The sequence below is a fragment of the Prinia subflava genome, chromosome 3 (genome assembly GCF_021018805.1).
Source record: "Prinia subflava isolate CZ2003 ecotype Zambia chromosome 3, Cam_Psub_1.2, whole genome shotgun sequence".
Taxonomy (NCBI): Eukaryota; Metazoa; Chordata; class Aves; order Passeriformes; family Cisticolidae; genus Prinia; species Prinia subflava.
In genome coordinates this window covers 36493164-36510843 of record NC_086249.1, presented here as the reverse complement: position 1 = coordinate 36510843, position 17680 = coordinate 36493164, and the positions used below count along the sequence as shown (strand labels likewise).

The following is a 17680-nucleotide window of genomic DNA, read 5'->3' as shown; positions in this document are numbered from 1 at the left end:
CTTTGACTGTTGCTTGAACAGCTAGATAGGGAGCCTGCTAATTAAACATGAAAAACTTCGTAATTGTATTTATTTACTTTAATTCAACCTTGTTACCTCTTTTCCATAATCTAATCATTGTAATGCCACATTCTCAGCATTTTTAGTTTTAATTTCCATAGTCTTTGTCCCTAAATCCATTGTAAATTACCTGATTCAGAAATCAACTTCATTACATATTTTAGCAGCACAGTAATAGTGTGACATGCCTTCCATCAAACAAATCAACCAAGCTGTCGGAAGCTAACATTTGTGTGATGTATTTGTACAAAGGAACAGGGAAACGAAAGCCTTATTGAACAATTTTAACATTTTTCTTTCATCTAACAGTGGTAAAAGGCAAAGTACAGAGCACTTCAGCTTAATATTGGAATAAATAGAAAGATTCCACCTTAAACCTCTGTTTTAATTATTGAACAGCTCTCAAAATTAAATCACTGACCTTTGAGAATTTAGTGACAAACAAGTGCTTGTCCTCAAGGTACATATTGGAGTGTGCATTCCTTCACATGAAGCTTTTACACTCTGTTTAAAGATGGCCAAGAACACTGCAGGTACCAAGTGAACAAGGTAAGAACAAAGGTCCTATATATGATATCAGGTTGTAGGAGGAGTGCATGTATGGGGACCACACTGTCTATTCTTTAGGCAAGAAATGCTTCCCTAGACAACTGGGAATGAGGTTCTCTGTAAATGGACAAGGACTGTCCAACTTCTCTGTTGGATGCGTTGTATCCTAACGGCATCATACAGAGCACTTCTCCCTTTTGCACTCTTCTGGAGTTCTTTGACTAGGGCAGCAAATATACCTCAGAAGGAGCAAATGCTTTATCTATTTTCACCTTTCTTTAGTGCCAATCAGCAGCAGCAGACAAAGTGGGATTTTCCTGGTTGGTGATCAAACATCTCTGAGTAAATCCATTGGCAAAGACACCATAAATCATTTCTAATAATGGTTCCAAAATGGGAACTTTTCTGAACACAGAATAAAAATATTAAGGAACATTTCCCAAAGCTAAAGTCTTACTCTATAAATTAAGGGTGTAATTATTCATATTGAGAACATACTGGTGTCTCTCTACATGGTACTTGTGTGTATTGTTTCATGAGAGTGAGAAATTGTGATGAAGAGATTAAAGAGAAGACATCATTTTTTAGTTAACGCTAGTTAATATTGCAAAAGAAATACTGATCTCACTCCTCCTTAATAAAAGAACCAATTCTAAAGCTAATTGTGTAAAATTTACTCATACTAACAATCAATTTTACCTAGTTTAAGTACTTAACCTATATAGCTGAAGCTTCTGTGCATTGGACATTTATGGATATTAATTCCAAATCAAAGAAGTATTAATTTTGTTGCTATTTGCTTTTTATTCTTCAGTCTAATCTCTTCCTAACAATTGCTCTTACAGTCAATCCTGTGTCCAGGATTAAGTCTTAATGTATTTCAATGGGCCTATATTAAAAGACATTATATAGGAGGGACTCACTAGTAAAAAGAAATATAAGTTGGACTTTTAGTAGCAAAGTTACATGAATTGGGAGCACCCAGCCAAAGACTTGTTTTTGCCAAAAAACTCTTACTTGATCCCTCACAGCTTTGCCTTCATTTCACACCGCTCCAGCTCTAACCCTTCCTCTGAGGTCACTCCACTTATTAACCCAGTAGGGGACTAATTCAAGTGAATAATAATAATAATAATGAAAAAAAATGTTTAAAAGTGATGGCTTTGTGCTGAATGAGAGGGTTGAATTGCCTTAGCTCACCTCCTATGGCACCATCTCCTGGGAGATGAAAGGTACAATTCTGCAGTCACAAGTAGGTGCAGGGAGAAATGTGGGTGGAGAATTGTGTAAAGCTAATATTTTAAATGTAGAATGATGCTATGAGTGATATCACCACTAAATAATTATTTAAAATAGCACTCGGTAGTTTGCATGACTGTAATTAATGCTAAATAGAGATTTATAAATAAAAAATAGACATGGTGAAAACCCATTTCTTTATTTTCCTCCCTCCACCACCCTGCATTCCTTTCTAATGTAGACTTAGGCAGATGTACTTTTTCTTCTTAAACATTTCAGCCAAAGTCATATAACCTATCTAAAGAATGAGAAGCTGGATTGTACTGCTGGCTATTGTAGTCAGCACAGCAGAAACACAAACCCAGGACGTCTGCACCCAAGGGTATCCTGGCATCCCTGGCAATCCTGGGCACAATGGCTTACCTGGTCGTGATGGGCGTGACGGGTCCAAAGGAGACAAGGGAGATGCAGGTACTACGTTCAGAATGAATGATTTCATATATCAAATGCAAGGCCATTCACTCCCAAATTTGTCTGTAGTTACTCTGGGATTGAATTGGGATTATTCTGAATGGGATTATTCTGCCTAGCCTTCAGAAAACATTTTAGACATTTATCATTTACCTGTTTGAAGAAAGAAATATAAAGAAAAAGGCTTAATAATGAATGCAAGACAGCAAATACTATGGAGAAGTCACAGTCATGGGATAAAATCAAAAGAAAAAAGGCTTTACCTTCTATCATGGGAATATTTTCAAGTCTGTTTGAAAAATTTAAAGCCTGCAAACCCACTCCTACTCCCCTAAGATAGAAACTATATTTCTGCAAAGAGCTTCAAGCCCACTAAACTAAAAAAGCAATGACTGAGACCTTGTTTGGTGTAGTAGGAAGTATGCAGTGGTAAGATTTCTCTTCCTTATCTAAAGTATACATTTGTAGGACTTGATTCTGAGTATGCCTATTTGCTGTAACTCAAGAGTCACTAAAGCAAGTTCAGAAATGGAGCCTATTGAACAACAGTGTAGTATTTACGTCTGCTCCAGCAGGCTATAATAGAGATTTGTGTGAGATATCAAAGCCAGAGATAATCTCAGCATCCTAAAGCTAATCACCCCCATAATACCTTAAGCCTTAGGTTAATGATGGCCCTTGTATCCATGCTAGAATATCAAGGCCAGGGTTGCACAAGCTGATAAATCTGCAGGCATGTGGACATATAACACTTCATCACCTTTTAAAATACAGAAAGAAACAAAGATTTCCCTTAGCATCTTAATAGGCACATACATTTAACTGCCCTCTTTTTCTGTAGGCTGGGTTCCAGAAAGGTCTGAAAAATAGAAAACCTAAAGCTTTCTTATTTTATTTTCTAAAGTCCCTTCCTGCACTCCACTGAATTATCATGATACCGTTAGATTCTGATAAACTCCTGAACTTTTTTCCTAAATTCATCTGTTATGACTGTACTGACAATTCTTTTTTTTTGCACAAAGTGGGGTGAACGCACGATTCTTTATACTCTATGTAGATATATCTTTGCGGTTTAATACATGAGAATTAATTTAGTTCCTTACCAAGTCAATGAAATTCCAGCAGATGCTGGGATGCATCCATTGTGCAGGGAGCTGCTGAAGAACTCTTCTCTGGCCCATATGGCTGGAGAGCTACTCTTGGAGTGTGATTACAACCAAACTGCCAACTCTCTTTTGTCTGTTGCTGCACTCGGGATGTATCCAATTATTTGATCACGGACCTCTTGGTCTTCTGTACTACCTCTATACTACAAAACAACATCTATAATTGCTCTCTGTAGGGCAGTGGGAAGTCCACATCATGCTAGGTATAGGGATCAAGAGTATGTATGCCTTCCTCGGCTTTATAGGCAATATTATTCCACTGTAATGATCCATTACCACTGGTCAAACTCCTACACTGGTCTCTTCTTGAGGCGGGAGTTCACCATTCACAGAATCACAGAATCATTACAGAAAAGGCCTCTAAGATGATCTAGTCCAACCATTAACCCAGAACCACCAGGCCCACCACTAAACCACGTCCTTGTTTCACTGCTAGGCTTCCTGCCCCTGCAATGCTGCTTGCTGAATTTCCATGGATGGAGGAAACAAGAGAAGTTTTCACACTGGTGATCCTCACCAGGTTATAACAACTGTACAAGTCTCAATAACTCACCTCTTTATGCCGAGGATTCCTTCTACACCCCAAAAGCACCATCCTCAAGCAGAGTTTCTCTGTTCTTTGTCAATCTCTCCATAAGATAAAAGTGTGTCTACCAGCAGTGGCGGACACTAAAAGTCAGGAATAAGAGTATGCTTTACATTACTGTTTGGCCAGGCTTGAAGAAGAAGGATTAAAGAAGGACTCTTCCCAAATTATCTGGTAATTTGTTTAATGAAAATTTGTGTTTTTATTTCTATACTAGGTGAACCAGGAGTTCCCGGCAGTCCAGGAAAAGATGGTGTCAATGGAGAAAAAGGTGAACAAGGTCAGAGAAGTGTTTCAATTTAATATTTGTCTATGAACTGCTGCCCTTGTGTTTGTGAACTCATCATACAATCTCATCTATTTTAAATTCTCTCATTTCTAAATTGAGAACAGCAAACTGTACAAACAGCATTATTCCCAACATGAGAAGCCAAAGGCCATTGAACAGAATTGATCAGCTTGTTTTCCTGATGGATTGAGCACATGTTCTTTATGGTGTCTTTTATCTATCAAGTGCTAAAGCGCCTTTCACATAATGAGATCTTCACCTTCAAAACTTTGTGCAGCAACCAGAGCCGTTTTGAAAGTTTTGATCTTCAGGTCAGTGGTGGATGAAGGATAAATAAAGCATAGGATGGCAAGTAACTTAGTTGTGCTGCAGTAGCAATATATGTAACCGAAGAAAAGTAGATATTATATGTAGAAATTGTAGAAACATCACGTAGAAATTATAGAAAAGTGGCAAGCAAATTTTGGTGTTGTAAAAAACCCCCTTCCTCTTCCTCTTCTTCTGATTAAATTGTGAACCCTCTCATCCATTTTGTACACCAAAGGCTGTAAAAAATGTGGACCAATGCTGCTTTGGTATTAGATGATGTGAGCTGTCAGTGTTATCATCAGACCATAGACACCTTCCTTTCTTTGAGCTTATTCTTGCTGCTGCCAGCCAGAGCACCTGTTTTCTAACAAAATAACAGGCTCTTCAGACATTATGCTTATCCTGCCCTTAAATGTATGAGAAGCTGTGTGTACAGTGAGCACAGTATGCACAGTGGAGATGCACACCCGCACATGTATCATCTCATGATGAAACTCAGTTTGAGCCTTCCAATGGAGATCACAAGAAAGTTGTGGACTTGTTCTGTTTTAATTATTATTTAGTTTTGTTTCTTTTTTTTTTTCCCTTAGGAACCAATGGGACTGTTGAAGAGAAGGGCAACAAAGGAGATAAAGGAGAAAGAGGACCACCTGGGAAACTGGGACCAAAAGGATTTATAGGATCAGTGGGTTACAAAGGTCAGAAGGGAGAGCTGGGATTGCCAGGACAAAAGGGGTTAAAAGGAGACATTGGACCCATAGGTCCAAAAGGGACAAAGGGTGAAATTGGCCATCCTGGAAGAGTTGGTTTCCCGGGGCCAATTGGCCCGATTGGTAATCCAGGTCCTAAAGGTAATACTGGAGCTATAGGGCCACAGGGTAATCCAGGAGTCCAGGGGGAAAGAGGCTTGAAAGGAGACAGAGGAGACAAGGGGAACGTAGGTGCCCCAGGAGTGCTGCCAAGGAGTGCTTTCAGTGTTGGTCTTACAGCCAACACCAAGTTTCCCCCTCCGAATCGCCCGATCAGGTTTGACAAGGTGCTATATAACAGTCTGAATGACTTCAACTCAGCTACTGGCAAGTTCACCTGCAAACACCCCGGTGTTTACTACTTCACCTACCACATCACCGTCTACTCGAGGAACGTGCGGGTAGCTCTCGTTAAGAACGGCATCAAGATGCTGCACACGGTGGACAGGTACCAGAGCGGAGAGGACCAGGCCTCGGGAGCCACCATCCTCGAGCTGCAGGGAGGAGACGAGGTGTGGCTGCAGGCGCACCAAGGAGAGGCGTTCAACGGGCTCTTTGCAGACGGCGATGACGACACCACCTTCTCTGGGTTCCTCCTGTTCAGCACCGCTGACCCGCCGGAGCCACTGCTGCCGCCCACCCCGTAACTCCGCCTTATCGCTGCATGCTGCAGGCCCGCGCCCTTCAGCCCTCCCTGAGAAAGCTGTTAGCTGCTGGACAACTCCTGCTGGATCCAACAGAAAATGGTTGGTTTCAGGAACAGCTTCTGCACTAGAGAGGACAAGTCTTCAGAACCTACAGTGCTGGGCTTAACGCATTCGTGGTTTGGTGACTTACTGTAGGCATTCACAGGGGTGTGTACGCCAGTCCTGAAGAAAAAGTGTAAAGCAAAGTAGGATAAAATAAAAGACAAAAGTTCCGGAATTATGTCGTGTGGGACATCTTGTACAAACCAGAAGCAACAGTTACTTCCAAGAGAGTTTATAGCTTGCAATGTGGCATGTGTAGATGGACATGAAACTCAGTTTGCATCTGGCCACTGTAAAGTAATGTTTAAACTTGGAATTAGTGTAATTTGATACCTCTACAGAAGCTGCTTGCTGTGTGGTGCAATGGAGTTTCATTGTTTCGTTTACAGCTTTTAAATATGGTTCTTTGCTCCCTGTGCAGTCACAGGTCTGAAATTGAGCAAACTGGAGGGATATGAGGAAGTGCCACGTGGATTCTCCACGTGGATGTGGGCAGATATTCAAGGCCAGTGCAAAAATACAGCATAAAGCTGCTGTACTTCAGAATTAGCTGGTGCAAAAAAAATTCTCCCAGATTAAAGATGATACTTAATGAACACAGCCACGTCAAAGAATGGATCAAGAGATATTTCCTGTGGCATGAAATGTTAATTCTTTTTTCTCTCTCCAAATTTTCTTTATCTTCTCCACTCTCAATCCCCTCTTTTTCGTCTAAAACTCAAAAAACATATTCAAAAAAAAGTTGGGAAGTCTCATTCATTTCTCTTAGAAGGGAATAGAGATGCCAATGGAGATGGGTCAGCATCGTGAAATTCAGTGCAAATGCAGTGTTGGGAGCACAACAGTGTTGGGTGCTGGCTTCCCCTCAGCACCTCAGGGTACCAGGGGAATGTGGGCATGTTCCCACAGCGGCTGAACCGCGAGTGTGGGTCACAGACGGAAAGGCACGGTGGGTTAATGCAGGAGAACAGCTGCGCTTCTCAAATGACAGCCAGGGAGATACAAGGGCATACAGGCGGAGGAAAGGGCTATGTGAATTTTTCAGCAAGACGAAGTTTATTCCCAGTAAGCTACACGCTTCAAGTTTGTATCACAGAAACATCTAGACGGGAAAACTCTTTTAAAAGGGCCTTAGGTCCCACTGAAGAAGGTGTACGATAGACACCGCCGCTGCGGCCGGGTCGGGCGCTGGTGAGGCGGGAAAAGGGGCAGGCCGGCGGAGCGCCGCCCGCCCGCGGCAGAGGCTCCCGGCGGGCCGAGGGGCAGGGGAGCCCCGCCCGGCCCCGCCTGCCTCCGCCTGCCTCCGCCTGCCTCCGCCTCCCTCCGCCTGCCTCCGCCTCCCTCCGCCTCCCTCCGCCTGCCTCCGCCTCCCTCCGCCTGCCTCCGCCTGCCTCCGCCTCCCTCCGCCTCCCTCCGCCTCCCTCCGCCTCCCTCCGCCTCCCTCCGCCTCCCTCCGCCGCTCCTCCCCTCGGCGCGGACGCGCGGAGGTCGCGGCCGAGCGGGGCGCCCGGAGGCCGCGGTGTGCCGGGCGCTCCGCCGCGCTGCGCTCCGCCATGCTGGGCGGCTGCCGGCGGGCGCTGCCCGCGGCGCTGGGCCGGGCGCTGCGGGGCCGGGCGGCGGGGCAGGGCGGCCGGGCCGTCAGCACCAGCTGGTGCCCCGTGGGCAGCGCCTTCGATGCGAAGCAGCAGCAGCGGCAGCCGCTGCGCGGCGGCGCGGCGGGCAGGGACACGGTGAGCGGCGGGAGGGGAGGAGAGGGCTGCGCCTGCTGCGGCGGGAGGCGGCCCTGGCTGCTGGCAGCCTCGTGCTTTGCTCTGCTTGTCTGAACCGTTTTAAGGAACATTTTTCGGGGGTATTCTTTTTTCCTTGTGTGTAATTTTTTTTTTTTTTTTAATAAGAGTTTATATTGGTTCCACCAAACCCAGACGTTGTGGCTTTTGGACGCGGAAGCGTTTGACAGCGATGGCCTTGTGCGTGGGAACGCTTGAGGCTGAGTGGTGCCCCTGTGCCCAGAGTGACATTACCCCTTCCAGCAGCCCGCCCTGCCAGGCTCCCCGCCCGTGCCCGTGTCCGGGTCACTGCGCTCGGGCAGCGCTTCAGGAGCAGCCACGCTGCTCACATGCCCTTGCCTGGGTGTCATTCTTGGTGTTTTTGCTGAGACAGAAAGAGGATTTATTTGCTGATTTGGTGACAGTTGGGTTTTCTGGTGCGTGTCTTTTTAGGGTGAGTCAGGGACGTTTGTTAATGTGTGTGCAGGGAATCAACAGGCTCCGGGGAGGGTAAGATGGCACAGGGTGTACAGAATAGGTGCAGTGTAAAATCCAGGGGTTTGCCTGCTGACACAGCTATTCCTGCCGTGGTGCCCAGCCTGGTGGAGCTGTTGAACTTTGGGTTTTAGAGAGGACAAATCGAACCTCTGTTTGCAATGTGGCACTTGCTTGGGAAACTTTTCTTCAGGTCCTCATGCCTCTACAAGCACGCTGGTGTAAGCCTTGCTTCAGGAAACAATCCACTTAAATATTGGCCATTTGGTTGGTCTAGGGAATATGTTCCAGGTGATTCACTTGGCCCACAGCTCTTTTGGAATAGAGGTGTGTATGTCAGGCTCACAAAGAGGCTGTGCCAGGTAGGACGTAAATGCGGAGACCAAGGGAAGACAAAAATCTTTCAGCCATTCAGCCACTGCCATTAAAGAACAGAGAGAACCGCACCAGGTTTCATTTTTTTGTAATTTTTAAATTTTTATGTTAAACTTGATATCATATGTAAGAGGAGGTCCATGGCTAATTTATCTCTAAGGAGACACATCCTGGTCACAGAGCACTGCATGTGCAGGAAGGGCTCGCTTGGGAGGGTGGGTGTTGATGTAGGGCAGCAGGAAGGCCTGGAGCTCTCAGGGATATTGCAGGACACTGCATCCTCTGGCGCAGGATCTGAGTGAAGGGGCTGTCAGGAGTGTCTTACACAGCAAACGTTAGTTAAGAGTGCTGTGATACAAGTATATTTATGTTTGTGTGCACACATGCATAGATACAAAAATAACTTTTTCAGTGTTCACTTCAATCCAGTTCCTGTTCCCAAATAACAAGTTAAAGCATGGGAAGTATGAGGAAAGGTTTTATTTCTTTGGCAAAAAACAGAAGTTACATTTAGCAACAGAAAGAAAATAGAAAAAAGCAACCCAAAGTGTTCCGAGTGTGTCCTTGAAGGGTTGCTTTTGCTTCAGAATATATACTTGTACAGATGAGCTGTCAATTTGCAGTGTTTTGTTTTATTTGGATAAAAACTAGCAAGCTATATGCAAACATGCCCCTGACTGCTAAAATACAAAGAAATTTCAGAAAGTGGATTATGAACTGACTGGGCTTGGATTTGGAAATCCAGACTGTGATTTTTAGATACTGAGGTTGAATTTGGGAAGGGATAGATGTGTGAAATCATGTACCTTTCACTGTTTGATGCTGTAGTCAGGGGGTGAGGAAATGCTCATATTGTAGTTGGGCAGTTACAAAGGGAGTACATTGCTTGAAGAGATGTTGCAGTAACTTAAATGAAATTTAGGAATTACTAGGATAAGGTTTTTCACCCAGGAGATGGTTGGGCTCTGGAATAGGTTCCCCAAGGAAGTGGTCACAGCACCAAGCCTGACAAAGTTCAAGAAGTGTTTGGACAGTGCTCTCAGGCACATGGTGTGACTCTTGGGGAGGCTGGTGTGCAGGGCCAGGAGCTGGACTTCAGTGATCCTTGTGGGTTCTTTGTCACGTCAAGTAAAACAAAAAACTTTTCCAAACAGTGTTAAAATGATAATATAAAAGCAGATTTTAATTGAAGGCCTTCAAGATGCGTAACATGATATATACACACGATAGTATAGCTCTACAATTTTTATAAAGTTAGTTGATTAGTATACCTATCAAGTATTGTCCAATTAGAAGAGCAGTTGGGTTAGATAATTTCCCCCCCTGAGTTCAGCCCCATTGGAGCCCCACCCCCGCCTCAATCTTCTAACTCTACATTTTATTATGTCTATGATACATGGTACAAAATAAAGTGTCCTTGCTAAACTAAGAGGCAAGACTAAATAGAATTTAAATAATGCACCAATAGGAGTTTGTTAGCTGTGAGAAACGGAGCTGGAAAAGTACTAGAAGTTATAACTATGTATTAACAGTCTGCAAAGCTACAAATACATGAAGAATACATAAATCCCAAAAATCTTGGGGCATCCCTTCCAACTTTGGGCATCACTTCAGGGGATTCTGTGATTCTTTGAAATCTTTTTCCTGTTGTAGGTCTTCACTGTGGAACTTCTCTGTCTGCCATCATTAGTAAATTTGTTTGATCAGTGGTAGAAGCTCTCTAAGTCCCTTCCACAAATGCAGAACATCAGTGCCATCTGTGTTTACCCTGCACAAATGTGTTTACCTTGCCCTGTGGGACAGAGCCAGGCTTGATAGGAACTTCAGAAATAAAACTGTTCATTCCACAAACATTTTCAGTTGTTGATTATTCCTTTTGAGGTCTGCTTCCAGTATTGGGGGCTCATTTAGTGAGCTAAGACAACTGCCCTATTGCTTGCAGTCTCTTGATACCTGGTGCTGCTGGCCAGTGAAGTGTTACAGTAGCTAGGATCACGCTGGTAAAATTCTGCAGTGATAATTGAGTCTTGAAACAAAGGCGCAGAAATCAAGGAGGGCAATAGTGATGTGTTTTTGTTGTGTTCTGCCCTGCAGGGTCTGTTTGGTGTTCCAGAGCTGAGCTGTCCAGAAGGATTTCAAGAAGCACAGGACAGAGCATTGCAAGAGTCGGAGCAGCTCGTCCAGCAGGCGTGTTCAACCCCACCCGGGCCAGAGACTGTCATGATCTTTGATCAGCTTTCAGATAGCCTGTGCAGAGTAGCAGACTTGGTACGTTCCTTTTTTTATTTTTGCATGAATTCTTTTAAACTGGCTTACACCTGAGCTTACACCATGGTCCATTTTATGCTTTTCTGCACTGAAGTAAATACCAGATCAGCTCCATGAAGTTTTGTGTTAAGACAGAAAATTAAATTGATTGAAAATGAATTACAGAGGCTTTTACCAAATGATAGCTAAGTACAAATCCTGTCAAACTGTCCAGCTATTTTTAAGACAGATGCAAAAATAGTATAGAAGCCACAATAAGAAACACAAAAGTGAAGTCATACCGTTGTTTCTGCTGCAATATTAATACATAAGCTCTCCAGTGTCAGTTATATTGTTAAAAAGAGGGATTTGATTTCAAAGTTAAAGTTGGAGTGGCAATGCACATGTTTTAAGTTATGATCATTTATAGGTGAAGGTCCATCAAGGAACTTTCAGAGTAAAGGCAGCAGATGGAACTCAACAGTATCACTTTTTTATTAACACAAGAAAAAGAATGCAATTTCTTAGATGGTAGTTTTTGTGGTCCACAGATTTAGAGTACTTGGTCTGATATTCTGCATCAGAAAATTTTAAGTTTGATAGAGCATTTCATATTGCTCTCTGGAAGTTTGCCCAAAGTATATCTTTTATCAAAGCATCATTCTTTGGCTGAAGGAAGCAGACCTAACCTTCATACTGAAATCAGTTCTTAGTGACTAGGTCACTGAGTTTTTTGAGGTCACTTGTGTTTTCACATTTGAATGTCTCTGTGTGTTTTCAGTTCTCCAATCTTCTTCTTTTGTAGATTTAAGACATCTTTTGTGCCAGGCACTTTTTCCTTCTGAAAGTACTTATGAGCTCTGTCAAGAGCTTCTTATGTTTTGTATAGACTGTGCCTAATTCTGCTTAATCAATCAATACCTAAATAAAACATTAATGTCAGAATTCAATGGCCATAGTTTTGTATCAGTTTGCTGAGTTAAAATTATCTGTTTTGTACTATGTTCAGGCTTTTTATGTTTACAGATGCACAGCTTGCAGAACTGTCTGGAAGTTATTTTGTGATTGTTATCAGTTGTTAGGAATTTTGATGTATCATTCACCACCTTTTCTGTCAGTATTATATAGACTTGTAAAAAGGAATTATAAGAAGTAAAAATTTCAAGTGTGTAACATTTCTAAGGCCGCCTTTTCAATCAAACTGCAATCATATTTTATACTGTCAGCTTGTTGCATGTACTTCCTGTAAAATCATGCTTAATGTCTTCAGTATATTCCTGGACTTTAAATATTTTCCTGATATTATAAGTCTGTCATTTCAATGCTAAAACTGCCCTGAATTCATGTCAGCAGTCCTGGAAGCCCCTAGCTACTCAGCCCCTTTTAGCATCCTTCTAGCCTTATGAGCCCCCTGAAATATCTGAAGATTTACAGAAAATCAGTATTTCATCCTATTAGGAAATATGCACATTTGGTGATGTGCTTTCTTCTTAACTAGAAAATTTAGTTTAAAAAATCTTTTAAAATAACATTTAAATATGTTTAATGTGGTTTAATAATTCTCAGGAAAGTTTTCCAATAAGCTTTATGTTTTGGACAAAAAAAGGTGAATTCTACAAAACAACTGCATAGAACTGTAGAAATAAATGTTAATGAAACTGCTTGAATGCAATTTATTCATAAGCTGGGATTTTTTTAATTTCTCTTTTTGTCTCACTGTTTTCTTCTCCTATTGTGTTAGGCTGATTTTGTAAAAGTTGCCCACCCTGACTTTGCATTCAGAGAGGCTGCTGAGGAAGCTTGCAGGAACATTGGTACCGTGGTAGAGAAGTATGTTTTCTTCTTTTTTCTCTTTTTTTTCTATTTCCATATGCAGCTTTAAAACTTAGTATGATCATCTGTGAAAACAGCAATCAACAAAAAATATTTATGCATGAGAACAGTGTGTCAGTCCTCTGTTACAGATATTTAAAGGTTTTTAGTTTTGTTACAGTGTCTCCTGAGAGGCTTTTCTATTTTAGTTGCAGTTTATGACTCCAGGTCACTGAAGCCCATCAGAGGCTCAAGTGACATTTTTGTAGGACTCGTGACAATTCTCTAGTGGCTGTAAAGTTTATGTACAAAATGCTTGAAAGTGGATTTCTCAGGACTTTGATTAAGCACCCCAGGTATAACAATATGACTTTAGTATCTGAATACCACTTCAGATATAAAATTTGTAGAAAGAAGAAATTATTCGCATATTATCTTGAGAGGCTCATAAACTCCTATGTGCCTGTGTTTGGTTGCCCACATAACCCAGCTGGGAGTGCAGGATAACATGTCAGCCAATCTGATGGGCACAGTGTTAGCTGCATGGGGACAATGCCTGGTGTGTGGAAATGTTCTGGGGATGGTAAACTCTTTGTCATCCCAGAAGATCCCAGTCAGCAGCACATTTGTCTGATGGCAAACTTGAGCACAGGTTTTCCTTTAAGGGAGTCCTTTCAGAGTAAGGATTAGAAAACAGTTCTCCCACCTTTATGCTCTCACCGTGATTAGCTTTGTTCATAAAAAAGTAAGCAGTCAGTGATAGACTTGCCCTTATTGCCACAAAATACTGTCCAAAGGTATTTTTCTGTCAGATGCACAAGATGTGTTTCCATGCTGGTTTGTCGACACATGCTTGGTATAGAAATTTTCTGCCTTTTAATTGTGACTGTGAACCAGAAAGCATTTTGAAAATACAGTCCTTGGCTTTTAATGTTGTTTCACTAAAGACTGCCTTTGAATGAGTAATACCAAGAAACCGAAATACTAGTCTGTTGCTAATGCATGATTCTTTAACTCTGTATCTTTTCAGATTAAATACAGATGTTGAACTGTGTCAGAGTCTGAGATGTCTGCTAGCTGATGAAACTGTAATGAGTTCCTTAGATCCAGAAACCAGGTACTTATTAATGCTTAGAGGTCTTTATAGATTATAAATAGAATCTTGTAGATTTAGATTCTTAGATGGTATATATTGTTCCTTATTGTACTTGTATTTTGTATTTTCTTAAATTAATAAATGCAACTTTTGGAAAACAAACCACATCTCCATTATTAATTTATTAGTCACTACCAAATTGCCTGCACAGGAGTCAGGAAGTTTGTAGTTATGTAATCTTGAAGAAAGTCTGTGACTATAGAGCACAAGATATATTTAAGCTGAATAACTGAGATCTTGCAAGAACAAAAAAACTAAAACATTAGATTTTCCTCAATTATATTCTTTTGATTAAAATTATATATTTTAATGTACTGTAGTGTATATATTTATGTTTTTAGGAATAAAATTAGGGAACAGACTATATAACTTGATTTCACTTTATAGAAGTTTATATTTTTCAAAATCAGATTAGCAGTATATTTATTGAAAGCTTACTTTATGATTAATGTAATAGCTTTTATTTGCTGATTATAATTTTGAATTATTTATTCACTGACGTGGTTAGACAAGCTTAATGTGTAAGTTATTTCCTTCATCCTTCTTTCACCACAACCAAGGATATTAGATTTGGAAAGGTATTTTTCTGATGTTAGGATAAATGAAATGTGAAAGGAAATTAAAATGGTAATTTGCACAAATTAGTTGAACATCTAGATTAAGGTACAGGAATTATTTTGAAGGATATTTTCAAAGCAGATGACTAAACTAAGGACAAAGGACAAATTGTCTCTCACTGAGTAAATTGTTAAGGACCTAAAACATAGGAAATCTTTGTCCCTGATAAAAACATGCATGTAACTGTGACATTATTTTCTGTGAAAGACATGAAACATAAATAATTACTAAAGGCAAAATCTGTTAAGAAATGATGCTTACTATCAAATGAGGCTATTTTAACAGGGATTTACTGTATTTTTAGGCGAGTGGCAGAACTTTTTATGTTTGATTTTGAGATCAGTGGCATTCATTTGGATGAAGAAAAGGTAATTTCTGGCTACAATGTATGAACAGAAATTTGTCTGTCTACAAAAGACCAAATAATGAAACTTGTGGGACATGAAATCATGTGATTCTGGGTCAGTTTGTCCTGTGTGGAATTTTGTTGCCTTAGAAGTGATGAATTTTGTTAATTTTAAATCACGGCTAAAGATAGTTTTTAGATGGTTGGTTGTTCTTCCTAGTTTGGTCCTCAACATTCCTTTCTGTTCTGAGGAGTTATAAGCAAGTCCTAGGATCCTATTTTCTTTCTTTGGTGTCTGCATCAGATATTTAAAATAGCTACTCAGCTGTCAGAACATCATATTTACAGAGAGGGGAAAGCAGCACTCTGTGCACCTTTGATAACAGGTGAATCAAGTGGAGTGTGGTAGAAGGGATCGGGGTGTGTCCAGGCATTCCTGGGGTGCTCACATAACCAGAAGTGGTAAATCTTGTTCAAAATTGAATATATGGGCATGGTCTGATTATTTGTCTTGGAGCATACTACTTTTGCAGTAGTTAGTGATAGATTTTCCAAACCCAGCAGCTTACACCATGCTTTGTGGTTTGGATACTCTGTCTGTTCATATTTCATGTCATTGTATGAAGTTAATTCCTTGTTCATTGGAGTTATCCCCACCAAAAAGATCTGTACAAAAGCTCTTCTACCAGATTGATGCTATAGAGTTATTCTGAAGATTATGGTTTTGATGGTGTTTTGTGACCTAGAAAATGGTTCTAGAATATATTTTTACAACTACTTTGTCCAAAGAACAACCCTGAAACTTCAGCTCTGGAGTTTGTCTGATTTGACTACTGGTTCTTTGGTACTTCAGCTCCTTTCAGTTACAATTTCACTTTTTTTTTGCACATTTTCCTCTTCCTCCCCTGCATATCCCACTTTTCTTGCTTGCTGCTCAGTGGTTTTTTTTTTTCAGTTCTTGTTTAAGACTTCAGAAATCCTTCCCTGTTGTAAGTTGAAGTTTACTTCTGCTACAGAGAATTTCTGCTTTTTAGAATAAAACTCAAAGATATATTATCAAGACAAAGGGTGGGAGTGGGAAGACAGAGATCATGCTATGTCATTCTTTGGACTTTACAAGTTATGTTGTATCTGTATCCTCAGCCTTTGTTTTTTTGAGCTGTGAACACACAGACAATGGAGACTCTACTAATGTAAGCAAGTTCACCAAAGCAAATCTTGCATGATTAAATTTTGTAATTAAATACTGTAGTGATGGTGATAAAACTAAATCACAAACTCCTGAGAGAAGGATTGAAATACTGTAAATAATTTACAGTCTCCATAAAACAGCACAATGCAAACAGGAAAAACAGAACTTTAATTCTATATCTGTTTTAGGGTATCTTTCTCAAAGATACCCTAAAACAGACATAGAATTAAAGTAGTTTTTTTTGTTCAATATTTTACATAGCAATCAGTTACAAGCTAGCAAATGACATAAATTCTACTTGAACTCCACTGTACATTTTCTTACTGCAGAAACATAGGCATTTTCTTTGAAATGCCAATGCCTTATGAGCATCTGATCTTGCTGGCTTGCCCTATATTACGACTTGGTTTATTCTGTAGATATAATCTTTAGTGTTGTATTTTCTGCTTCATTTTTGAAAGAGTCTTCTAAGGTTTAAAAACTTTGAGTTCTGCTTCCACTGTGTCTGAAGATGTTATTTTGTGCTTTATTTTTCTTACAGCGTAAAAAGGCAGTCGACCTCAACGTCAGAATATTGGATTTATGCAACGAATTTCTGATAGGAACTCACATTCCCAATAAGATTGACAAACATGTTTTGCCAGAGCATATTCGGTATAATTTTACAGCTGAAGGCAATTACTTACAAGTGGCTGGTCTACATGCTGATTGTCCTGATGATCTGGTTTGTATTCCCTGACTTTACTTTGGCATCCTCTGTACCAGAAGTGCATTTCAGTTATTTGACTTATTAGTGAGGCAAATGCATGTGGTTTGTGATTATGCTGTTATTACTAATAATGAAGAACTTTCATAGAATGTAATAATGGCATATTTGATAATAGCAGGTGTGAAATAATGGCTGTGCAGATCCTGAATGGCTGGAGGAAGAAGAGGGGCAGAACACAGACTTGGGATTTTAGGCAGGCACACTTCAGTTCATTCAGAGGTGGGATCCCAGGAAATGCAATTCTGAAGGGTAAAGGAGCTGAAGAAAGCAGGCAGTTCTCTGAAGGCAGCATCCTCCAAGTGTATGGGAGTATTGAGATATTCAGTGCATCCTGATCCTTAGAAAGCCAAGCAGATGTATCAGGAACCAGGCTTGACAAGCAGACAACTCTTAACAAAGCTTCATCTCCAAGTGACAGCACACCTGGAATGGAAGCAGGTACAAGATCCAGGGGAGGAATGTAGAAACATTGCCTCTATGTGTAGGGATGATGTTGGGAAGGTCAAAGATCAACTGCAGTTGTGACTTGGAAGAGGCATCAAAAGCAACAAGAGCAATTGCTGGTGCATTGGTACTAAAAGCATGAGCAAGAAAAACATGGGCTCAGTGCTGAGTAAGGTGAGTGACAGTGGCAGCAGACAGATAAGACTGAAATGCTCATCACTTTCTTTTGCCTCAGTGTTCATCAGTCACTTTAGTCCAAGGTAGGAGATTACAGTTTGGATTGGTGGGCAACC

General features: G+C 40.9%; 2 protein-coding genes across 2 annotated transcripts in view; both read left to right on the top strand.

Annotated features, from left to right (window-relative positions):
* The first annotated feature begins 2119 nt into the window (after positions 1 to 2119).
* LOC134548606 (complement C1q and tumor necrosis factor-related protein 9A-like) lies at positions 2120 to 6767 on the top strand. Its single transcript, XM_063393517.1, has 3 exons — positions 2120 to 2319; positions 4289 to 4351; positions 5260 to 6767. The coding sequence occupies exons 1-3, from the start codon at positions 2154 to 2156 to the stop codon at positions 6063 to 6065; spliced, it is 1035 nt and encodes a 344-aa protein (XP_063249587.1). The 5' UTR covers positions 2120 to 2153; the 3' UTR covers positions 6066 to 6767.
* An 848-nt stretch (positions 6768 to 7615) lies between these two features.
* The window catches only part of MIPEP (mitochondrial intermediate peptidase), a 65876-nt gene continuing 55811 nt past the window's right edge, over positions 7616 to 17680 (top strand). The window contains exons 1-6 of the mRNA XM_063394681.1: positions 7616 to 7897; positions 10898 to 11071; positions 12792 to 12880; positions 13893 to 13979; positions 14941 to 15004; positions 16716 to 16898. Coding sequence (XP_063250751.1) covers positions 7721 to 7897; positions 10898 to 11071; positions 12792 to 12880; positions 13893 to 13979; positions 14941 to 15004; positions 16716 to 16898 — 774 coding nt within the window. The 5' untranslated portion in view covers positions 7616 to 7720. The remainder of the gene's footprint in view (positions 7898 to 10897; positions 11072 to 12791; positions 12881 to 13892; positions 13980 to 14940; positions 15005 to 16715; positions 16899 to 17680) is intronic.